This window comes from Oncorhynchus clarkii, chromosome 22 (assembly GCF_045791955.1).
Source record: "Oncorhynchus clarkii lewisi isolate Uvic-CL-2024 chromosome 22, UVic_Ocla_1.0, whole genome shotgun sequence".
NCBI classification, from domain to species: Eukaryota; Metazoa; Chordata; class Actinopteri; order Salmoniformes; family Salmonidae; genus Oncorhynchus; species Oncorhynchus clarkii.
The window spans coordinates 33,097,138-33,122,475 of NC_092168.1; the positions used below are offsets into that span (position 1 = coordinate 33,097,138).

General features: G+C 43.6%; 1 protein-coding gene across 24 annotated transcripts in view; it reads left to right on the top strand.

Annotated features, from left to right (window-relative positions):
- LOC139380804 (titin-like) overlaps positions 1-25,338 on the top strand; it is a 178,849-nt gene that overhangs the window by 121,252 nt on the left and 32,259 nt on the right. For all 24 annotated transcript variants that reach the window (XM_071123844.1, XM_071123847.1, XM_071123845.1 and 21 more), the window contains 16 exons: positions 41-343; positions 438-737; positions 851-1,138; positions 1,247-1,549; positions 1,653-1,955; positions 2,933-3,238; positions 3,531-3,818; positions 3,918-4,208; positions 4,293-4,580; positions 4,749-5,351; positions 5,450-5,554; positions 5,797-5,991; positions 6,208-6,504; positions 6,615-7,202; positions 7,301-7,603; positions 7,798-25,308. In XM_071123844.1, coding sequence (XP_070979945.1) covers positions 41-343; positions 438-737; positions 851-1,138; positions 1,247-1,549; positions 1,653-1,955; positions 2,933-3,238; positions 3,531-3,818; positions 3,918-4,208; positions 4,293-4,580; positions 4,749-5,351; positions 5,450-5,554; positions 5,797-5,991; positions 6,208-6,504; positions 6,615-7,202; positions 7,301-7,603; positions 7,798-25,308 — 22,272 coding nt within the window. The remainder of the gene's footprint in view (positions 1-40; positions 344-437; positions 738-850; positions 1,139-1,246; positions 1,550-1,652; positions 1,956-2,932; positions 3,239-3,530; positions 3,819-3,917; positions 4,209-4,292; positions 4,581-4,748; positions 5,352-5,449; positions 5,555-5,796; positions 5,992-6,207; positions 6,505-6,614; positions 7,203-7,300; positions 7,604-7,797; positions 25,309-25,338) is intronic.

The following is a 25,338-nucleotide window of genomic DNA, read 5'->3' on the forward strand; positions in this document are numbered from 1 at the left end:
AATCTAAAACTTGTTTTTATTTGATGTATTTTATCAATAGATGTGCCCAGTGAGCCTTTAAACTGCCACATCACCAAGGTCAACAAGGACTGTATGTTTGTAGCCTGGGACAGACCTGAGAGCGATGGTGGCAGCCCTATTACTGGCTTCTACATTGAACGCAAAGAGAGGAACAGTCTCCTTTGGGTCAAAGCTAACGACTCAGTTGTCAGATCAATGGAATATCCCTGTGCAGGCCTTATTGAGGGCTTGGAATACAACTTCAGAGTATCTGCCATCAATCGTGCTGGACAGAGTAAGCCAAGCAAGAAGTCTGACTTCGTCACAGCAAGGACACCAGTTGGTATGTGTATTTTTTATTCCTTTTTTCCTATTATGATACATAAATCGTACGACTTCTTCCTCAAACATTGTGTACTTGATTTATTCCTGCACAGACACACCAGGAAAACCAGAGGTTCTTGATGTTACCAAGAATGCAGTCACCTTGGTCTGGACTAGACCAAAGAATGACGGTGGAAGCAAGATCATTGGATATTATGTTGAGGCCCTGAGGCTCCCTGGAGACAAATGGGTCCGTTGCAACACCAGCAGCCAGAATGTACCCAGAGAAGAGTACACTGCAACTGGACTGGAGGAAGACATGGAGTACCAGTTCAGAGTCATCGCAAAGACCGCTGTCAACATGAGCCGGGCATCAGACATCACAGACCCAGTTCTGGTCTCTGCAGAGAAGGGTAGGAATAGTGCATTGACATTTGTTTCCTCTAAATTAAGTACATATATGTATATACCATGGATTTGATTGGATTTTAGTGCAGTTTTGACCATGTCTCAATGATCATTTCAGTGCCACCAAGAGTAGAAATTGGAATCCCAATGAAGAGGCTTAAGCCAGTGAAGGCTGGGGCAAATGTACATCTTGAGGCAGAGGTGTTTGGAAAACCGATGCCCAAGGTTACATGGAAGAGGGGAGAGGAAGTATTGAGAGCTTCTGAGACGTTGAAGATGTCCCAGTTGAGACATCTCTTCAGCATAGAGCTTCTTGGAGTAACAAAGGAACACACAGGAGAGTATACTATTTTGGCAGAAAATGCAAGTGGATCCAAAACTGGAGAAATTAAGTTAACTGTTTTCGGTAAGTATAAAGACAGACAAAGATATATTTCAAGATATTTGGTTTTTTCAACTAGAAACATATTACATTTATTATAATCAAGAAACATAAACATATTCTTCTTCTTAGATGTCCCCGGTCCACCAGTCTCTGTCAAGTTTGGTGATGTGTTTGCCAATAGTGTCCAGATTAGTTGGGAGGCGCCTCTTGCCGATGGAGGCTCGGACATCACAAACTACATTGTTGACAAACGTGAGACCAGTAGAGCTGAATGGGCTCAGGTCGCAGCCCATATTCAGGGTGACGTGTTTGAACTCACCACAAAGAAACTGATTGAGGGACGAGAGTACCAGTTCCGCGTCCGCGCAGAGAATAGATTTGGGGTTGGAGAAGCCATCTTGACTGATCCCGTCTATGCCAGGAATCCATTCAGTAAGATTTCTATTTACTTTTTTCATATACTTTAATGCAGTAGTTTTAATACAGTAAATACTTTAACAGACTGTTGGTTTAATACTTGAATCATTATTTTTAGCTGTCCCTGGGGCATGTGAGGCACCAGTCATCACAAACATCACCAAAGAGCACATGACCGTTAGCTGGAAGGAACCTGCCGATGATGGCAAGTCAACCATCTTAGGATACATAGTGGAGAAGAAGGGAACCAAGGAAGTCAACTGGACTAAACTGAACAGGAAAGCCTTGATAGAGAGAACCCTGGAAGTTGCTGGTCTGTCAGAGGGAGCAGAGTATGAATTCAGAGTAATTGCCCTGAACAACGCTGGCCTTGGCAAACCCAGTGAGCCATCCACTGTGGCTTTAGCCCACGATCCTATCAGTAAGTATCCAAACTTATTAAAACAATTTACCCAACATCATTCTGGATGACAATCATTCTGGATGACAATGCACCTATAAAATGTAGCTTGATATCTACCTATAATATGTACATTTATATTTACTTTTAATATAAAAATGTATACTTGATATTTATTTAATATACTTTTAATATATTCACTGAGTGTACAAAACATTAAGAACTCTTTCCATGACATAGACTGACCAGATTAATCCAGGTGAAAGCTATGGTCCCTTATTGATGTCACTTGTTAAATCCACTTCAATCACTGTAGATGAATGGGAGGAAACAGGTTAAATAAAGAAGCCTTGAGATAATGAAGACGTGGATTATGTATGTGTGCCAATCAGAGGGTTAATGGGCAAGACAAAAATGTAAGTGTCTTTGAACGGGGTATGGTAGTAGGTGCCAGGCGCACAGGTTTGTGTTAAGATCTGCAATGCTGCTGGGTTTTTCACGCTCAACAGTTTCCTGTGTGTATTAAGAATGGTCCACCACCCATCCAGCCAATTTGACACAACTGTGGGAAGCATTGGCGTCAACATGGGCCAGCATCCCTGTGGAACGCTTTCGACTCCTTGTAGAGTCCGAGCCCCGATGAACTGAGGCTGTTCTGAGGGCAAAAAGGGGTGCAACTCAATATTAGGAAGGCTTTCTTAAAGTACACCCAGTGTATATAGATTAAATACATTTTTATACTTAATTTTAATGGTCCTTTGTAGCTCAATTGGTTGAGCATGGCAATTTTAACACCAGAGTAGTGGGTTCAATTCCCAGGACCACCCATATGTAAAATATGTGCACATATAAGTAACTTTAGATAAAAGCTTCTGTTAAATGGCTTATGTAATATGTACCTTTTACAGTAATGTTGCCCTCTGTAGATTTTATATTATGTTCAAATATATATTTATTTATAATGACCTTTTATATAACATAAATGTGCTCCTCAATAGATCCTCCTGGACCCCCTGTGAACCCGATGGTCACTGACGTCAGCCGCAGCACGATTAGCCTGACCTGGACTAAACCAGCCAATAACGGAGGCAGTGACATCCTGGGATACCTTGTTGAATGCAAGAGAACAGACGCAACAGACTGGATCAGATGCAACGTGCCCAAGAACCTCCAAGACACATTCTACCTTGTTCAGAACCTCATTGATAAATCTGAATATCAACTGCGTGTGTCTGCCGTGAACAAAGTGGGCTTCAGTGAAACATGCGAAGTGCCAGACAAACATGTAGCAAAGGACATTTTGGGTATGCTAACATTTTGAATACTAACCCGATTGAATGAGTATACTGTAGGCTAACTAGGATCATATGTAAGAAGAAGAATAATAATAATAATAGTAATTGATTTGGATTTATACATAGCCTTTCTGGTGCACAAAATGCTTTACAAGGTAAGGGAGGAAACTCACCTCTATCACCATGTAGATTTATTAACTTTGTTTTTCAAGTATTCAAGTTTATAATGAGCTTACAATTAAGTCTATGTACACACCCAACATTGTGTAGATTGAAACAAGTTTTCTTGCTTTGATTTCAGTTGCTCCTGAGGCAGAACTCAGTGCTGACCTGAAGGAGGTTCTGGAGCTCCGTGCTGGGTCCCAAATGAGACTTTTCGCCACAATAAAGGGTCGTCCCACTCCCAAGGTGATCTGGGCAAAAATGAACAGCAACATCAAGGAAAGACAAGGCATCGTTATCAAGAGCACCGACACTGACACTGTGGTGTTAGTCCAGAGTTGCAACAGATATGATGCGGGCAAATATATCCTGAGTCTTGAAAGTCGCAGCGGAATGAAGATGTATACAATTGTTGTCAAGGTTTACGGTAAGCAGAAATGATTGTATTTAAGACTCGATTCATGAGATCTTAAATAAATATGGCTTAATCTGTAATCCTTAATGTATTTATCTATCTGACATACAGATACCCCTGGGCCACCAGTCAATCTCATGGTAAAGGGGACAACAAAGGACAGTGCAAAGATCCTTTGGGATACTCCTCTTATTGATGGTGGAAGCGAAGTGACCAGTTACATTATTGAAAAGCGTGATGCAGAGAGAAAAGCTTGGTCTCTAGTTAAAGATAACTATGCCAAAAACACTCTCAAGATCCCTGATTTGGAGGCTGGTAGATCTTACTGTTTTAGAGTCAAGGCTGTGAATGAATATGGTGTTGGCGAGGCATGTGAAACTGCAGATTCAGTTAGAGCGTCTGGTGAGTGATCATGCATTACATCTAATATAATCTACATTGTTTTGTGTGGAGAGAATGTTCTTCTAATCTCATTTGATATTACAGAGGAACCTGGGCCGGTCATGGACTTCAAGCCCTTGTTGATCACAAAGCAAGGATGCACCCTTGGATGGAAGAAACCTCTCAGTGATGGCGGTAGCCGCATCATTGTGTATGTGCTTGAGGTTATGAATGGAGACGATAACTGGAAGGAGCTAATGAGTTCCAAGAACATGCAGTACAGTGCCAAGGATCTGGTGGAAGGAAAAGAATATAAGTACAGAGTCAAAGCTGTAAATGACTCTGGTGACAGTCCGTACAAGGAGCTGGATGTGGTGGCGAAAGACCAGATCAGTAAGTCTTTATCTGCATCCCAAATGGCACCCCTTTCCCTATATAGTGCGCTACTTTTGACCAGGGCCCATAAGGAATTCCTCCTCATTAACTATCTGTGATTTATCTCACTACCATTGTTTTTCACCGGCAGATGTTAACCATATTCTTGTCCTCTGTCTTTTCTAGTTCATCCTGGAGTTGACTTGCGGGGCATTCCCAATCTGTGCTACATTGCAAAGGAGGGAAGTATAGTCCGCATCAAGCTCCCACTCTACGGCAAACCTACTCCTAAATGCTCCTGGAAGAAGGGCGAGGATGAGGATTTGACCGATACTGGAAGAGTGTGTGCAGAATCGACAGCAGTCAACACTACCCTCCTGATCCGTGACTGCCAGAGGAGCGATGCCTCTAAGTACACAGTCACACTGAAAAACATTTCTGGAGTAAAGGAATCCACCATTTTCATTAGGGTGGTTGGCAAACCAGGAATGCCTGTCGCACCAATGAAGTTTAAGGATGTCACTGCAGATGGGTGCACCCTGAGATGGACTGCACCTAAGGATGATGGTGGATCAGAGATAACCAACTATACTCTTGAGAAGAGGGATTCTGTAACCAATATGTGGGTTAGCATTGCTACCGATATTGAAGCAGTTTCCAATACTACCACCTTCAGAGTGACAGGTCTTCATGAGGAGACGGAATACATCTTCAGAGTCTGTGCACAGAACAAGCATGGTGCTAGTGAAGGACTCAAATCCGAGCCTATTGTTGCCAAGCATCCATTCAGTAAGTTAAGTTTTCTTCTAAATTGTATAGATCATTTTTTGTCATTAGATGTAATTTGGATATTCTTGACTGATTGTAATGTTATTGCTCCTTTCCAGATGTACCTGAGGCACCACCTGCACCTGTGATCATGAGTATGCGTCATGATTCATCATTCTTGGCCTGGTCTGACCCAAGGAAGACCGGAGGCTCTCCAATTACTGGTAGAGTACAAGTGTCTTTTTTAGCATACAGTAGCAACTCTATGTTTTCTGAGTTGATGCTTGTGGGAGTTGTCAAGTGAATGTTTTTGTGTATATTTGTCTAAATTCTGTCAGTGTGTTCGGTTAATTGAAAGGGGACATCAGCACAACATCACCAGGTCATATTCCTGGTCCATGTACTTGGCGAATAAAAATTATTCTGCTTAACAATCATAACAATCTATGAACCCTTGTGATTTCAGGCTACCATGTTGAGTTCAAGGAGAGAAACAGCATGCTGTGGAAGAGGTCAGGGGGAGCCATTAAGATGAAGGAACACAAGGTCACCGGCTTAACTGAAGGACTGGAATATGAATTCAGAGTCATGGCCACGAATCTGGCCGGTGTTGGCAGAGCAAGTCCACCAACTGAGGCGCATGTTGCCTTGGATCCAATTGGTAAGTGGAATATTTTTTCAAGGTTCATTGTTCATTCAGGTGTTCCATGGCATCCATAGGCCAGATTGGATTGTGTCTTGTTTGTCCCCTTGGCAATTGGTTTTTGTAATATTTTCACTGGAATAATCATGAGACCAGAAAACGGTGAACAATTACATAAATGTGGGAGGTTTTGTCTTACAATCACATTGAGCATCCTTCTTGTTTGTATTTCAGATGCCCCTGGAAAACCTGATGTGATCAGCATCACAAGAAGTACTGTAACACTTCAGTGGACTGAGCCCAAGTACGATGGTGGACACAGACTGACAGGCTACATCGTGGAAAAACGTGATTTGCCTTCCAAGATCTGGCAAAAGGCTAACAATGTGAATGTTGTGGACACAGCATACACTGTGAAAGAGCTGCAAGAGGGATGCAAGTTTGAGTTCAGAATCAGGGCAAAAAATGCCGCTGGAGCATTGAGCCCTCCCTCTGAACAAACAGATACACTTGTGTGCAAGGATGAATACGGTAAGATATGTATTTATATTGATGATTGTATTATTAATCATGAAATGAAGTAACAGAATGTGGTGTGTTTACTACCATGAAGGTAATTACTATATTGATTTATTCAACAGAGGCACCAACCATCACTATTGATTCCACTGTAAAGGAGGGACTCACAGTCAGAGCGGGTGACCACATCGTCATAACTGCAACAAGTATTGTAGGCAAACCTCCACCAACATCAGTGTGGTCTAAGGGTGGAAAATACTTCAAGCCTTCAGATATCTGCCAGATTGAGTCCACTGCAACGTCCTCGACATTGACGGTCAAATACGCCGGGAGATCGGATTCTGGAGAATACACAATTACAGCCAGCAATCCATTTGGTGTCACAGAAGAAGTTGTGAAAGTGAAGGTTTTGGATGTACCCGCAGCTCCGGGTCCTATTGAGGTCAGTGGAGTTTCGTCTGAGAAGGTCACACTGACATGGACACCACCAGCTGAAGATGGTGGATGTCCAGTTAAATATTACACCCTGGAGAAGAGAGAAACAAGCCGCCTCCTTTGGACCATTCTGTCAGAAAAAGTACTTGACTGCCACTATATTGCCAAGAAGCTAATCCAGGGAAATGAATACATCTTCCGTGTGAAGGCAGTTAATCACTATGGTCCTGGAGAAGCAGCAGTGTCTGGGCCAGCTAAGATGGTGGACCAATTTGGTATGTAAAACTGACTTGTTTCATTTAGTTGGATTGAATAATGGTTATGTAAATGTTCACTAATGCATCCTAAATACTGTGATATACTTTGTTTGCAGGTCCCCCTGGTCCTCCATCAAAACCAGAGATTGAAGAGATTGGAGGACACCATGTCAAAATCAACTGGAAAAGACCGATTGATGATGGTGGTAGCGACATCACAGGCTACATGGTTGAAAAGAAAGAAAGAAAGGGCATGAGATGGGTTAGGGCAGCGAAGAAGTCCATTGCTGAACTCTCATATGAAGTAACAGGACTCACAGAGAAAGTCGAATATGAATTCAGGGTGGTTGCAGAGAACAAAGCAGGCTTCGGAGAGCCAAGTGAACCATCATTGTCTGTTACGACCAAAACTGTTAAATGTGAGTTAAAAAATCTGCATCTATCCATATACGTTGCTTTTATGTAGTCATATTTACGTAGTCATTCCGCTTTACTTACCTCACTTTTAGATATATAATCTCTGTCATTGTTGTAATATTGAATCATTATATATAGGGATTTGCCTTAATGTTATCTTTTAATCATATACTGATCACTTCTATTACTATTTTAGATGCACCTGGACCTCCAATCAACCCAAGAATTACAGATACAACAAAGACTTCTGCAACATTCTTCTGGGGGAAACCACATGAAGATGGTGGGCTTGAAGTCACAGGGTACTTTGTTGAGCATAAAAAAGATGGAGAAGAGGAATGGTTCAAGGACACACCAACTGCTCCACTGAGAATTACAGAATTTGTTGTTCCTAACTTGAAAGTGGGAGCAAAGTACCACTTCAGAGTCAGTGCAATGAATGCAGAGGGAGTTGGTGAACCAGCTCAAACTGAAGAACTGGTTGAAATTATTGAACGTGAAGAAGAGCCAGACCTTGAACTGGATGTTGAGCTGAGAAGAACCCTTGTTGTAAGGGCGGGATGTTCCATCCGCATATTTGTGCCCATTAAAGGTCGCCCAGCTCCTGAAGTAGCTTGGACGAAGGGCGAAGACACACCACTCAAAGGACGTGCTAACATTGACAGCACAGAGTCATACACTATGCTTGTCATCCCTGACTGCACAAGAAATGATGCAGGAAGATACAACTTGATCCTTACGAATGCTGCAGGAGAGAAGACTGCTCATGTCAATGTGAGAGTTCTGGATTCACCTGGACCACCAATTAATCTGAAGCCAAAGCACATTGACAAAGAGAGCATCACTCTTCAATGGGAACTGCCGCTTATCGATGGTGGTTCAAAGATAACAAATTATATAATTGAAAAGAGAGAGTCAACACGCAAAGCATATTCCACCATAATATCAGTGTGTCCAAATAGCACAGTTAGAATTCCTGATCTAGCAGAAGGGTCAGAATATTACTTCAGAGTGTCGGCTGAAAATGAGTACGGAATTGGCGAGTCGGTTGAGACTACAGATCCAATTCGAGCATCTCAAGCACCAACACCCCCTGAGAGCGTTTATGCTACAGATGTCACCAAGACCTCTGTCAGTCTTGCATGGACAAAGCCAAAACATGACGGTGGTAGTAGAGTTACTGGATATGTCCTTGAAGCGCAAAAGAAGGGAGGTGACCAGTGGTCCCATGTGACAACTGTCAAGACAATGGACTTCATAGTGAAGAACCTGAATGAAAATGAACAGTATATATTCCGTGTCATGGCTGTAAACCACTCTGGAAGAAGTGGTCCTTGTGACAGCAAGCCTGTTACTATCAAGGAAACAATAACAATGCCAGAATTTGACCTGCGTGGAATATGCCAGAAAATTGTCATTGCCAGGGCAGGAGATGAGATTAAAGTTGAGATACCAGTTATGGGACGTCCAAAACCAACTGTTTCATGGACGAAAGATGGTCAGCACCTCAAGATAACCCCAAGAATAATCACTGAACGTACTGCAACCACAAGTATCCTGAATATAACAGAATGCATAAGGAGTGACACAGGACATTATGGCATGACAGGGAAGAACATAGTTGGCTCAGTGACAGATACCATCATAGTAAAAGTGCACGATGTCCCTGGACCTCCAAAGGGACCAATAAAAATTGATGAAATCTCCCGTACCTATGCTGTCATCTCTTGGGGAACGCCTGAGAATGATGGAGGTGTACCAATCAACAATTACATTGTTGAATTAAGGGAAACTACAGGAACGTCATGGATAGAATTGACATCATCGGTAATCCGTACAATATTTAAAGCTACTCGTCTGAAGACTGGTGCGGAATACCAGTTCAGAGTCAAAGCTAGAAACAGATATGGTGCTGGTCAACCAATCATCTCAGAGTCAGTGGTTGCTGCATATCCATTCAAACCCCCTGGGCCACCTAGTACTCCAAAGGTTGTGGCCTTTACCAAAGACACAATGACAATTGGCTGGAATGAACCTGTTTACGATGGTGGAAGTGAAGTCATTGGATATCACATTGAGAGGAAAGAGAGGAGCAGCATCCTTTGGCAAAAGATCAGCAAATCCACGGTGAAAGATAATCAATTCAAATCAAGTGGACTGGAAGATGGAGTTGCATATGAATTCCGCGTCACTGCTGAAAACATGGCGGGAATTGGTAAACCAAGCAAGGCTTCAGAAGCAATGCTAGCCCTTGATCCAGTGGATCCACCAGGTCAACCAGAGCCAATCTTTGTTTCCAAGAATATAGTAACAATTCAATGGACAAAGCCTGAATATGATGGTGGGTTCAAGATTACTGGCTACGTAGTGGAAAAGAGAGACTTACCAGCTGGTCGTTGGATGAGGGCCAACTTCACAAACATCATTGAGACCACTTTCACTGTAAGTGGGTTAACTCAGAATGAGGCCTATGAATTCCGTGTACTTGCCAAAAATGCAGCTGGTTCAGTAAGTGAACCATCTGATCCATCGGATCCCATCACCTGCACAGATGATATTGTGGAACCACGAATCATGGTTGATGCCAAATTCAAGGATGTGATTCTACTGAAAGCAGGTGAAAACTTCAAACTTGAGGCAGATGTTGCAGGCCAACCACTACCATCCATGGTGTGGACCAAGGGTGGAAAGGACATTGAAAATACGATGAAATTGACAATTAAAATGACTGACTTAACAACAACTCTGATTAACAAAGACTCGTTAAGAAGAGATGGAGGTGAATTTGTTCTGACTGCGACAAATGTTGGAGGGTTTGCCAAGCATATCTTTAATGTCAAAGTCCTTGACAGGCCAGGTCCACCTGGAGGACCCCTGGTGGTGTCAGATATCACATCTGACAACTGTATTTTGGAATGGGCTCCACCCGCAGATGATGGTGGTGCAGAGATTGACCATTACGTGATTGAAAAGCGTGAATCAAGCAGGCTTGCATGGACAAATTCGGCCTCAGGCTTAACTGATACCCAATTTAAGGTGAACAAGTTACTCAAAGGAAATGAGTACATATTCAGAGTAATGGCAGTCAACAAATATGGAGTTGGAGAGCCTCTAGAATCTGCTCCAACTATTGCAAACAATCCATGGGTGCCAGCAGATCCTCCAAAGGATCCTGAAGTAACAATAATCACTAAGGATTCAATGATTCTTATGTGGAAGGCTCCTGAGTATGATGGTGGAACTCCAATCACAAACTATAATATTGAAAGGAAAGACAAGATTGGTCTTCGCTGGGTAAAATGCAACAAGAAGAAAGTAAAAGACTTGCAGTTCAAGGTAACTGGGCTTCTAGTAACACATGAATATGAATTCAGAATTCTTGCAGAGAATGCAGCTGGATTAAGCTTACCAAGCAATTCAAGTCCTTTCTACAAGGCTACTGACACCCTCTACGAACCAGGCCCTCCAGGAAACCCAAGAGTCGTGGACACAAACAAGTCGTCCATTACGATTGCATGGAACAAGCCAAATTATGATGGTGGTTCTGAAATCACAGGATACATTGTGGAGACCTGCATTCCTGGGGAGGAGGAATGGACAATTGTTACTCCGCCAGGAGGACTAATGGGTACATCGTTTACCCTTATGAACTTAGAGGAGGACAAAGAGTACATGATTCAAGTTTCTGCCGTAAACAGTGAGGGTATTGGAGAGGAAGCAACTATTCCTGGCACACCGAAAGCTCAAGACAGGCTGCTTCCACCGGAATTTGACCTGGATGCAGAGCTAAAGAAGGTTGTGAATATCAGAGCCTGTAACACATTGAGACTTTTTGTACCTATCAGAGGAAGACCATCACCCGAGGCAAAATGGACCAAAGAAGATGGTGAACCTATTACGAGAGCAACCATTGAAAGCACAACTTCTTACACATCACTGGTGGTGGAAAATGTCAACCGATTTGACAGTGGCAAGTACGTGCTCACAATAGAAAACAGTTCTGGATCCAATACAGCTGCTGTGAATGTCAGAGTGCTAGATACCCCAGGTGCCCCGCAAAATCTCAAGATCAACAGCGTCACTAAAGAATCTGTCACTCTTATCTGGGATGCTCCAGTAAATGACGGTGGAGCAAAGATTAAGAACTACATTGTTGAAAAACGTGAATCAACAAGGAAAGCATATGCCACTGTAAATTCTAACTGTCATAAGAACACCTGGAAAGTTGACCAGCTGCAGGAGGGGTGTAACTACTACTTCAGAGTTTTAGCTGAAAATGAATATGGAATTGGCCTACCAATTGAAACCCGTGAATCAGTTAAAGTTTCTGAAAAACCACAGCCTCCTGCCAAAATCACCCTCGCCGATGTTACCAAGACTAGTGCCACCCTGTCTTGGGAGAAACCAGAGCATGACGGAGGAAGTAGAGTGGTATGCTATGTTATTGAGATGCTGAGCAAAGGTGCCGAGAAATGGGTCCAGTCTTCCATTGTCAAAACATTAGAAGCAGTTGTCCCTGGACTGACACCAGGTGAAGAGTACATGTTCCGTGTAGCAGCAAGAAATGAAAAAGGAACAAGTGATCCACGTCAAATTGGTGTGCCAGTGATTGCTAAAGATCTTGTGATTGTCCCATCAGCTAAAATGTTGTTCAACACATTCAGTGTTCTAGCAGGAGAGGATTTGACAGTACAGATTCCGTTTATTGCTCGTCCCCGAGCAACTATTTCATTCATAAAGGACAATCTACCTATGAAGCGTACCACCAGAGTTAACTTTGGAGGATCAGATAAACTGATCAATCTTCAAATCAAAGAGGCATGCAGAGAAGATGTTGGTCAGTACCGAATCATACTCGCAAACACCGCTGGGGATACATCTTTATACATCTCAGTAGTTGTTCTTGACAAACCTGGACCACCAAAGGGCCCAATTAAAGTTGAGGCTGTTACTACTGACAGTGTGCTTTTCTCCTGGACTCCTCCAGAGTATGATGGTGGTGCAACAATCAACAGCTACCTTGTAGAAAAGAGAGACACGTCCACACAAACTTGGTTGGTCGTGTCTCCAAATCATGCAAGAACAACGATTAAAGCTTCGAGGCTGAAAAACGGTTCAGAGTACCAGTTCAGGGTGACAGCTCAGAACAGGTATGGAAAGGGCCCATCTCTGACCTCAGGGTCTGTTGTTGCTGAGTATCCATTCAAATTACCAGGCCCTCCAGGAACACCATCTGTACAGTCTTCAACAAAGGATAGCATGGTAGTTGTGTGGAATGAGCCTGTTAATGATGGTGGAAGCACTGTGCTGGGATATCATCTTGAGCGCAAAGAGAGAAACAGTATTCTCTGGGTGAAACTCAATAAGTCTCTCATCCAGGATACATCTTACAAGACCACTGGTCTGGAACCAGGACAGGAATATGAATTCAGAGTTTACGCTGAAAACATTGTGGGAATTGGAAAAGTTAGCAAACTTTCCGAAGGTCACATTTCTAGGGATCCTTGCGATCCCCCCGGAGATCCTGAGGCTACTAAGATAACAAAGGATTCTGTAACAATCACATGGACAAAGCCAGAGTATGATGGTGGTGCCAATGTCACCGGCTATATTGTAGAGAAGAAAGAGTTGCCAGAGGGCCGCTGGAACAAAACCAACTTCACAAATATCATTGAAACAGAGTATGTGGCAACCAGCCTTGTGGAGAACCAGAAATATGAGTTCCGTGTTATTGCAAGAAACGCAGCAGGTGTTTTCAGCCTTCCCTCATACAGCACTGGACCAATTACTGCTAAAGATGAAATTGACCCTCCTCGTATTAGCATTGACCCACAGTTCACACAAACTGTTTATGTTAATGCTGGAGATGGCTTCAAAATCGATGCCGATGTTCATGGTAGTCCAATACCCGAAATCCTCTGGATGAAGAGTGGCCACGAGGCACCCCTTGCAAACACTATCACCAGAGACATAAAAAATACAGACAGCACCACTTTGTTGACTGTCAAAGAGGCTAAACTTGAAGATGGAGGCAAGTACACTTTACTTCTAAAAAATCCAGGAGGCGAGAAGTCAGTGAAGATCAATGTGGTTGTTCTGGATAAACCTGGGGCACCACAAGGTCCTATCTCTGTTACTGGCATCACAAATGATCAATGTTGCCTTGCTTGGAAATCCCCACTCTATGATGGCGGCAGTAAAATCACTCATTACATTGTAGAGAGAAGGGAGACAAGCAGATTAATTTGGACTGTTGTTGATAATAAGTGTGAGTCAAATTATCTGAAGGTTACAAAACTCTTGGAGGGAAATGAGTACATTTTCAAAGTCCAGGCAGTAAACAAATTTGGACTTAGTATGGGTCTGGAATCAATTGCTGTGACTGTCAAAGACCCATTCGTTCCCCCAGATTCACCAAGTAGGTTGGAGGTTTCCGATGTCAAAAAGGATTCAATGGTGATTACCTGGGAGGCACCTGGATATGATGGTGGCAGTAATATTATTGGATACATTATTGAGAAGCACGATAAGGAGGGTGTGAGATGGACCAGATGCAATAGGAAGACAGTTACTGACTTAACCTACAAAGTCACCGGACTTATGGAAAGTCATATTTATGAATTTAGAGTTCTGGCTGAGAATGTCTCTGGAGTTGGAGAGCCAAGCTCCCCAACAGTTTTCTACAAGGCTTTGGATCCAATCTTCAGACCAGGTGCACCAATTAATCCTAAAGTAACTGACATAAGCAAAACTTCAGTTTTCCTGTCATGGGGCAAACCTATATATGACGGAGGATGTGAGATTCAAGGATACATTGTGGAGAAATGCGAAGTGCCATCTCCTGCATCTCTCACTAAGCAATCCATCGTTGTGGAACCGGCCACTAAGGCACCAGCTGCTGAGGGAGAGGAAGCACCCGCTGAAAAAGGAGCAGCTGAGGCAACACCTGCTGAGGCAACACCCGCCGAAGCAGCACCTGCACCTGCAGACGCAGCACCTTCCAAGGCAGAACCCGCAGAAAAAGGAAGTGCAGAAGGAGCTACAGAGGAAAAACCTGCTGAGGTGTGGACAATCTGTACTCCACCAAGTGGCATCAAACAAACAAGATTTGAAGTTAGAAAATTGGAGGAAATGCATTTGTACAAGTTCAGAGTTTGTGCTGTCAACAAGCTTGGTGTTGGAGACCATTCAGATGTCTCTGGAATCATTCTTGTCGAGGAGAGGATTGAGGAACCAGATCTGGACATTGACCCAGACCTGAGAAAGGTTGTGAACATTAAGGCTGGATGTTCCCTCAGACTGTTCATTCCTATCAGAGGGCGACCTCAACCTGAAGTCAAATGGGGAAAGGATGAAGGTCCTATTAAGGAGAATGCACAAGTTGAAGTGACAAGTAGTTACACGTCCCTTGTGATTGATAATGTCAACAGATTTGACAGTGGAAAATACACTGTTTCTGCAGAGAACGCCAGTGGTGAAAAATCTGCTTTAATTACCGTTAGAGTTCTTGACACACCTAGTGCCCCAGTCAACCTCAAAGTGAAAGATATCACTGGTGAATCAGTGACACTTACATGGGATGCCCCTGTGTTGGATGGAGGAGCTAAAATCAGAAACTATATTGTTGAGAAGCGGGAAAGCACCAGGAAAGCCTATGCAGCTGTGGTGACAAACTGCCACAAATTATCATACAAGGTTGAGAACCTTCAAGAGGGTTGCAATTATTATTTCAGAGTCCTTGCTGAAAACGAACATGGTGTTGGCTTGCCTACAGCAACCGTTGATCCCATCAAAGCCTCAGAAGTACCCCAAATCCCACGAAAACTGAGTGTTGTTGACCAAACCAAGACAAGCATCTCTCTTGCCTGGGAGAAGCCTGAGCATGATGGTGGAAGTAGAATCATTCATTACCTGCTAGAGATACAACCTAAAGGCTCTGAGAAATGGTCAGGTGTTGCAACTGTCAGAGCAATGGAGTCTGTTGTCAACAATCTAAATCCGGGTGAAGAATATATTTTCAGAGTGTTTGCTATCAATGACAAAGGAAAGAGTGACCCAAGAGAACTTGCACTTCCAGTGACAGCAAAGGACCTTGTTATCGAACCTGATGTTAGACCTGCATTTAGCAATTACAGTGTTCGGGTTGGTAAAGACTTCAAGGTTGAAATCCCGATCGCAGGACGTCCTAAACCAGCAGTTAAATGGACAAAGGATGGATCAATCCTACTCCACACCTCAAGGGTTAAAATCACTAACACACCAGATAGCACAACTCTAAGTATCACAGAGGTTACAGGAGAAGATGGCGGAATGTATGGCATTAATGTTACTAATGTAGTTGGGGAAAAGAACGCAACAATTGAAATCATTGCTCTTGATAAACCTGGCCCACCAAGTGGACCTGTAAAGTTTGATGAAGTTACTATTAACACTGCAACTATTTCTTGGGGTCCACCAAAGCATTCTGGTGGCTGCCAGATTTCAAATTACATTGTTCAGAAAAGAGACACAACCACCACAACTTGGGAGAATGTTGCTGCCTCCGTGGCAAGAACTACGCTCAAGGTGCAAAGGCTGAAAACTGGGGCTGAATATCAATTCAGAATCATTGCTCAAAATCGATATGGCAAGAGTTACGGTTTGGACTCACATCCTTTGACTATAAAGTACCCTTACAAAGAACCTGGCCCACCCGGCACTCCATTCATTGCATCTCTCTCCAAGGAATATATGGTTGTAGAGTGGCATGAACCAGTCGCAGATGGAGGTAGTTCTGTTCTAGGCTATCACCTTGAAAGGAAAGAGAGAAACAGCATCCTCTGGACTAAGCTTAACAAATCACTCGTTAAAGACACCATTTACAAAACCGGTCCCTTAGAGGAGGCTGTTGAATATGAATTCAGAGTTTATGCTGAAAATATTGTTGGTATTGGCAGATGCAGCAAAATCTCAGAGGGTTGTGTTGCACGTGATCCTTGTGATCCTCCTGGCACCCCAGAGGCTATCATTGTAAACAAAGAGTCCATCACCATTGAATGGACAAAGCCAGAATATGATGGAGGAAGTGTGATTACTGGTTATGTTGTTGAGAAACGTGACCTTCCAGAGGGACGCTGGATGAAGGCAAACTTTACCAACGTTATTGAGACCAGGTTTACTGCTACTGGACTAACTGCTGATGCACAGTATGACTTCAGAGTCATTGCTAAGAATGCAGTTGGAACATTCAGCAAGCCATCTTATAACAGTGGACCTATAACAGCAAACGATGAGGTGGAAGCGCCAAGATATTCTATTGATCCTGCGTTCACCAAAACGATCATTATCAATGCAGGAGACACATTCAAACTTGATGCTGATGTACATGGAAAGCCAGTACCCACAATCCAGTGGTTCAAGGATGATGTGGAAATTGAAAAGAATACAATGAGATTGGAGGTCAAAAATACAGAAAGCGTCGCAATGATAGTTGTGAAGGATTCTGTCAGAGTTGACGGTGGAAATTACAAACTTGTCCTGACAAATGTTGCTGGATCAGAGTCAGTTCCATTCAAGGTGAATGTACTAGACAGACCAGGACCACCTGTAGGTTCCCTCCATGTCACTGGAGTCGCTTGTGACAAATGTACTCTGTCATGGCGTGCTCCACTACATGATGGAGGCAGCAACATCACACACTACCTCATTGAGAGGCGTGAAACCAGTCGTCTTGCTTGGACTATGGTTTCTAACAGCTGTGAGACCACAGTGTATAAAGTAACTAGTCTCCTGGAGGGCAATGAGTATATTTTCCGTGTCATGGCTATCAACAGTTATGGCATTGGTGAACATGTGGAGTCTTCAGCAGTAATAATGAAAAATCCATTTGTTGTCCCTGGTGCACCACATGTTAATGATGTAACGAATATTGCCCGGGATTCCATGACTGTCTGCTATTCTGCACCAGAGACTGATGGGGGAAGTAACATTACTACTTACATCATTGAGAAGAAAGACAGAGCTGGAGTTAAATGGACCAAATGCAACAGGCAAAAGGTCACAGACCTATCTTTCAGAGTAACAGGTCTGACATCAGATCATGAATATGAGTTTAGAGTATCTGCTGAAAATGCAGCTGGTGTTGGTGAGCCAAGTCTACCAACATCATACTTTAAGGCCAGTGATCCCAAGTACAAACCTGGGGCACCCACACATGCACATGTGATTGATACCACAAAGAGCTCAATCACAGTCGCATGGGGAAAGCCTCTCAATGATGGTGGCAGTCCTATCCAGGGATACATTGTAGAGATTTGCAAAGCTGAGGAGGAGGAATGGACAATGTGCACACCACCAACAGGCCTGCGGGTCAATAAATTTGAAATCACAAAACTTACTGAGGGTCAGGAATATCAGATCCAGGTCTGTGCTATCAATAAACTGGGTGTTGGTGAACTAGCTGCTGTATCTGGAACATCTAAACCAGAGGAGAAGGTAGAGGATCCAGAAATTCAACTGGACTCGGAATTGAGGAAAGGAATTGTGGTGCGTGCTGGAGGATCTGTGAGAATCAATGTACCATTCAAAGGCAGACCAACGCCAGAGATTAAGTGGTGTAAGCTGAAGAAGGTTGAAGAAGTGGAAGAAGAACAAGAATTGCAAGAGAAAGCAGTGGTTGATAAAGGTCTCAACTATACTCAGCTTTCCATTGACTCTTGTGACAGAAGTGATTCTGGAAAGTACAATATGACTGTGAAGAACAGCAGTGGTACCGTTTCTGAATTTGTAACTGTGAAAGTGCTAGATACACCAGGTGCCCCTCTGAATCTCAAACTGACAGAGATCAAGAAAGACTCCATAACTCTTGTTTGGGATGCCCCTCTTACTGATGGCGGAGCAAAAATCAAGAATTATGTTGTTGACAAACGTGAATCAATCAGGAAAGCTTTTGCAAATGTAACAACCAAGGTCAACAAAACAACCTACAAGGTTGAAAACCTTGTTGAGGGGGCTATGTATTACTTCAGAGTTATGGCTGAGAACGAATATGGAGTTGGATCGTCGACTGAAACAAAGCTTGCAACAAAGGCCTCTGAGGTGCCTCTTCCAGTCGGAAAGATCTTCTTGACTGATGTTACTAAAGTCAGCGCATCGTTCAGATGGGAAAAACCAGAGCATGATGGTGGAAGCAGAATTACTGGTTACCTAGTTGAGATGCAGCAAAAGGGAGGGGACAAATGGGGTGTTGCAACATCCACAAAGGGTGATTGTCATGGCACAGTCACTGGACTTACTGCTGGACAGGAGTATCTGATCCGTATTGTAGCTTACAATGAGAAGGGAAAGAGTGAGCCTAAAGCATTGGCTATGCCAGTTGTTGCTAATGACATGACTATTGAACCAAGCTTAAAACTCATGTTCAACACCTACACCGTCAAAGCTGGTGACGATCTGATAGTAGAAATCCCAGTGTTTGGTAGGCCGAAACCCCAAATTGTTTGGAAGAAAGAGGGTATGCCATTGAAAATGACAACAAGAGTGAATGTGATAAACACAGCAACAACTGCTACCATTAAAATTACTGAGGCATGTAAGGACGACTTTGGAAAGTATACCATTATGGCAACTAACACAGCTGGCTTATTCTCTGAAGACATAGGAATCACAATCCTTGACAAACCCGGTCCTCCAACCGGACCCATTAAAGTCCTTGAAGTAAGCAATAACTCTGTCAGTCTTTCATGGGGAGCCCCGGAGTACACAGGCGGATGTCAAGTAAAGCATTACAATGTGGAAAGACGAGATACAACACAAACAGCATGGCAAAGTGTGAATGCACAGCTAGCTAGAACAGCTATCAAAATAACCAAGCTGAAAACTGGCGCAGAGTACTGTTTCAGAATCTGTGCTGAGAATAGATATGGAAAGGGCGCTCCTTTGGACACAAAATCAATTGTGGTGCAATATCCATACAAATCCCCAGGACCACCTGGAACTCCATACATCAAATCTGCAACAAAGGATCAAATGATTATTGAATGGAATGAGCCAGTCAATGATGGTGGTAGTACGGTTATTGGATACCATCTTGAATCTAAAGAAAGAACCAGCATTATGTGGACGAAACTCAACAAAGCCCTCATCGCTGATACCTCTTTCAAGATATGTAATCTTGAGGAGGACATTGGATATGAATACAGGGTCTATGCTGAAAACATTGTTGGCATTGGCAGAGCATCCAAAATATCAGAATCATTCGTTGCTCGAGATCCAGTTGATCTACCAGGTACCCCTGAGGCTACTGTTATCTCCAAGAATCACATTGTGATTCAATGGACTAAGCCACTGTATGATGGAGGCAGTAAGATCACTGGATATATTGTGGAGCGGAGAGATCTAGCCAACATTGAGGGTCGCTGGATGAGAGCCAACTTCACAAATGTCATTGAGACAGAATTTGCCATCTCTGGCTTGACAGAAAATGAAAAATATGAGTTCAGAGTGATTGCAAGAAATGCCGCTGGTATTTTCAGTGAGCCTTCTGACAGCACTGGACCCATTACTGCCACAGATGAGATTGAAGCACCAAGAGCCTCAATGGATCCTAAATACAAGGATGTCATTGTTGTTAATGCTGGGGACAACTTAGTTTTGGATGCTGACATCTATGGCAAACCCGCTCCTGAGGTCTTATGGTTGAAGGAAGGAAAGCAAATGGACAAAGCTCTTCGAATTGAAGTGAAAACTACACAGAAACGTGCAGCTATGCATATCAAGGACTGCACAAGGTTAGATAGTGGAAACTATGACCTCAGTCTCACCAATATCGGTGGGGTAAAGACAATCCCAATCACTGTGAAGGTCCTTGATAAACCAGGTGCACCCACTGGACCACTGAGAGTCACTGGACTGACTGCCGACAGATGCTTCCTATCTTGGACTGATCCCTCTCTGGATGGTGGTGCAGCTATAAGTCACTATATTCTGGAAAAGAGAGAGACCAGTCGGTTATCCTGGACTGTGGTTAACGCAAATATTCAAGCTACAAATTTCAAAGTGATCAACCTACTGGAATTGAATGAATATATCTTCAGGGTTAGGGCTGTGAACAAATATGGCATTGGTGATCCTTTGGAGTGTGAGGCAGTAACTGCACGCAATCCATACAAGCCTCCAAGTGCACCCGGAACACCTGAAGCAAGTAAAATAACAAAGGATTCTATGGTCCTATCATGGTCAAAGCCAGAGAACAATGGTGGAGCAGAAATCGACTGCTACCATCTTGAGAAACGTGACAAGGATGGTGTAAGGTGGACCAAATGCAACCGGCAGCCATTGACTGATCTACACTTCAAAGTCACTGGGCTTTTGGATGGTCATTTCTATGAATATCGTGTTTCTGCAGAGAATGAAGCTGGAGTGGGAGATCTGAGCGAACTCTCCCTGTTCTACAGAGCATGCAATGCTACAACAGCACCTGGACCACCACACCATCCTAAGGTGGCAGATCACACCAGCTCGACTGTGTCCTTGACTTGGGGCAAACCCGCTTCTGACGGTGGAGCATACATCAAAGGGTACATTGTTGAAATGAGAGAGGTGACAGAAGAGGAGAGGAAAGCAATGGAAGAGGAAAAGAAAAGGAAAGAAGCAGCAGCAGCAGAAGAAGAGTATTTGGAAGAAGAGGAGGAAGTGGAAACAGCAGCAGTAGAAGGGGTGAAAGAACCTCCTAAGGAGTATCAATGGACCATTTGTACACCTCCAACTGGCATCCAGGCGACACGCCTAACTATTAAGGACTTGAAGGCAGGACTAGAATACAAATTTCGTGTCTGTGCTATCAATTCAGAGGGAGTTGGTGAGCCTGCAGATATACATGGCACTGTGATTGCTGCAGAAAGAGTTGAGGCACCAGAGATTGAACTGGATGCCAACCTCAGGAAGGTTGTCTCTGTCCGTGCAGGTGGATCTCTGCGTCTGTTTGTCACAATCAGAGGAAGACCTGAACCTGAAGTTAAATGGGCAAAGTTGGACGGCGAGCTGACAGAACGTGTCATGATAGAATCCACAAGCTCATATACTATGCTTGTAATTGACAATGTAAACCGATTCGACAGTGGCAAATACACATTGAACCTTGAGAATAACACTGGTGAAAAATCTGCACTTATCAACGTCAGAGTGTTGGACACACCAAGTGCTCCACAGGCCTTTGCAGTCAAAGATATCAAAAAAGATTCTGTAAATCTTGTTTGGGAAACACCACTCACAGACGGTGGATCAAAAATAACCAATTACATTGTGGAGAAGCGAGAATCCACCAGAAAGGCTTACACTGCCGTGACAACTAACTGCTTATCTAATTCCTTCAAGATTGATGAGTTGCCAGAGGGATGCATTTTCTACTTCCGTGTATGTGCTGTAAATGAGTATGGCATTGGGTTGATGTCTGAAACCAAAAACCCAATTAAAGTTTCTGAAGTGCCTATGCCACCACGGAATGTCAGAGTTACAGATCTCACGAAAAACAGTGTATCACTTGCCTGGGAAAAGCCAGCTCATGATGGTGGAAGCAAAGTAATGTGCTTTAACGTTGAGGTGCAAGGTAAGGATGATAAGGGTACCCAGAAGTGGAATCCTTCATGCACAGTCAAAATCCTGGAAACAACTATTGCAAACCTAGTAGCAGGTGACGCATATTCATTCAGAGTCATTGCAATCAACGAGAAGGGAAAGAGTGTACCAAAGGAACTTGGTCTACCTGTGACAACAAAAGATATTGCTATTGAACCCTCAATTGAGGTGTTATTCAACACTTACAGTGTGAAGGCTGGAGGTGATCTTACAGTTGAAATCCCAGTTAGGGGCCGACCTAAACCTGTTATTGCATGGAAACATCATGGCCTTCCTTTGAAGCAAACAAGCTCATTGACAATTCTGAATACCAAGACCTCATCCAAAATTATTATAAAGGAGGCGGGCAGAGAACATGTCGGAAAATATGAAATCACTGCCGCAAACCCAGGTGGATTGAAAATAGCAGAGATTGGAATTATTGTCCTTGACAAACCTGGTCCACCCACTGCTATCAAACCAACTGCTGTAACTTCAGACAGTATTTCATTGTCATGGGCTCCACCAGAGTATGATGGTGGTTGCTGCATCAACAACTACATTGTAGAGAAGAGAGATACAAACGCAACAGATTGGCAAATGGTCTCAGCAAATGTTGCAACAACAGCAATTAAAGCCTCCCGATTGACAAAGGGTGCTGAATACCAGTTCCGTATCTATGCTGTAAATCGTTATGGAAAGAGTCAACATACAGATTCCCGTGGAATTACAGCCCAGTATAACTTCAAGCTACCTGGCCCACCATCGACTCCTAAAGTGATGCATGCAACCAAGATTTACATGCTTGTCACATGGAATGAGCCAGTCAACGACGGAGGCAGCACAGTTCTTGGATATCATTTGGAGCGAAAGGAGAGAACCAGCATCATCTGGAACAAGATGAACAGAGGTCTCATCAAAGATACAGAATACAAAGTGACTGGCATTGAAGAGGGCATGGGGTATGAATACCGCGTTTACGCTGAAAACATTGCTGGAATTGGAAAATGCAGCAAAGCTAGTGAGGCTGTTTCTGCAAGAGATCCATGCGATCCCCCTGGCGAGCCAACAGTGACAGGTATCACAAGAACATCGGTATCCCTCGCTTGGACGAAGCCAGAGTACGATGGTGGAGCCAAGGTTACTGGTTACATTATTGAACGCAGAGATCTCCCAGAAGGCCGCTGGATGAGGTGTAACTTCACCAACGTGGTGGAAACCTACTATGATGTCACAGGCCTTACCAAGGACCAGCAGTATGACTTCCGTGTCATTGCAAAGAATGCTGCTGGATGCTTCAGTGACCCATCTGATTCCACTGGTTCAATCACAGTCAAGGATGATGTGGATCCACCACGTATCATGATGGACGTGAAGTACAGAGCTGTTGTAGTTGTGAAAGCCGGAGATGTTCTTAAAATCAATGCAGATATCGCTGGTCGTCCACTGCCAGTAGCATCATGGAAAAAAGATGGCAAAGAGATCGAGCTCAGGGCCAGAATTCAGATTCTTGCAACAGATACCAGCACCTCAGTAATTGTGAAGGACTGCATAAGGCGTGATTCTGGACAATATACTTTGACTCTGCAAAATGTTGCCGGAACAGTATCTACACCAGTGGACGTTGTGATCCTGGATAAGCCAGGACCTCCCGCTGGCCCCCTGGCGACTACAGGCATTACAGCAGAAGATGTCACCTTAGCATGGGGTCCTCCTCAAGAAGCAGGCGGCGCAGATATCACACACTACGTTGTTGAGAAACGTGAAACAAGCCGTCTTGCTTGGACAGTGGTGAATGCAGATCTGAACAAGACACATTACAAGGTCACAAATCTCCTCAAAGGTAATGAATACATCTTCAGGGTCATGGCGGTCAATAAGTATGGACTTGGCGAAACCCTTGAGAGTGAGGTCGTCAAAGTGGCTGATCCATTCACAAAACCATCTGCTCCCACAAATTGTGAGATCACGGAGGTATCCAGTGAGGAGATGAAACTTGTCTGGCAGAAACCTGTTTCAGATGGAGGCAGTGAAATTACTGGATATGTCATTGAAAGGCGCGACACGGCAGGTATACTCTGGGTCCGTGTGAACAGAGAGCTTGTGACTGAATTGACAACCATAGCAACTAAACTACGAAAAGGATATGAATATGTGTTCCGCGTGTTTGCTGAAAACGCTGCTGGTTTGAGTCCTCCAAGTGAAGCATGCCCATCGTTTAGGGCTGAAGATGAACAGGTCGAGCCAGACCCACCAAGTAAACCAAAGGTTGTTGATTCAACCAAGAGTTCAATCTCCATCATTTGGAACAAGCCACTAGAAGATGGTGGAGCTCCAATCCTTGGATACTGTGTGGAGTATAAGAAACTTAAGGACGAGGAATGGACAGTGGCCATTCAGAACATAAAGAGCATGGAGTTCACCGTCTCTGGACTTACAGCAGATGAAGAATATGAGTTTGCTGTTAAGGCAATAAACAAGATTGGTGAAAGCGAGCAAAGTCCAATTTCTGAGCCTATCGCAGCAATGGATAGAACTGTGGAGCCTATGTTTGATGTTGACATAGAAATGCGCAAGACATTGATTGTCAAGCATGGCAACGCATTCACTCTGACTGTACCTTATAAGGGAAAACCTGCACCATCAGTAGAATGGAGCAAGGAGGAAGTAGACCTCAAGGCAAGAGCAACCATTGAAACAAATCACAGCTGCACTTCACTAACAATTGAAACAGCAACAAGAAATGACTCTGGACAGTACAATGTAACATTAGAGAATGGCATTGGAGACCCAGTAACATTACCAATAGTTGTAAAGGTTCTTGACTCTCCTGGACCACCACTTAATGTAGTTGTTAAGGATGTCACCAAAGACACTGCTACCGTTACATGGGAAGCTCCAGAAAATGATGGAGGTGATGCTGTGAAGGCCTACCATGTTGAGAAACGTGAAGCCAGCAAAAAGGCATGGGTGGGTGTGACCAACAACTGCCACGCGTTGTCCTACAAAGTGGAAGATTTACAAGAGGGAGCCTTCTATTACTTCAGAGTCATGGGAGAAAACGAATTTGGAGTGGGTGTAGCTGCTATCCCCAAGAATGGAACAAAGATTACAGGTTTGACATTTCTTTACTTTGTATGTTATT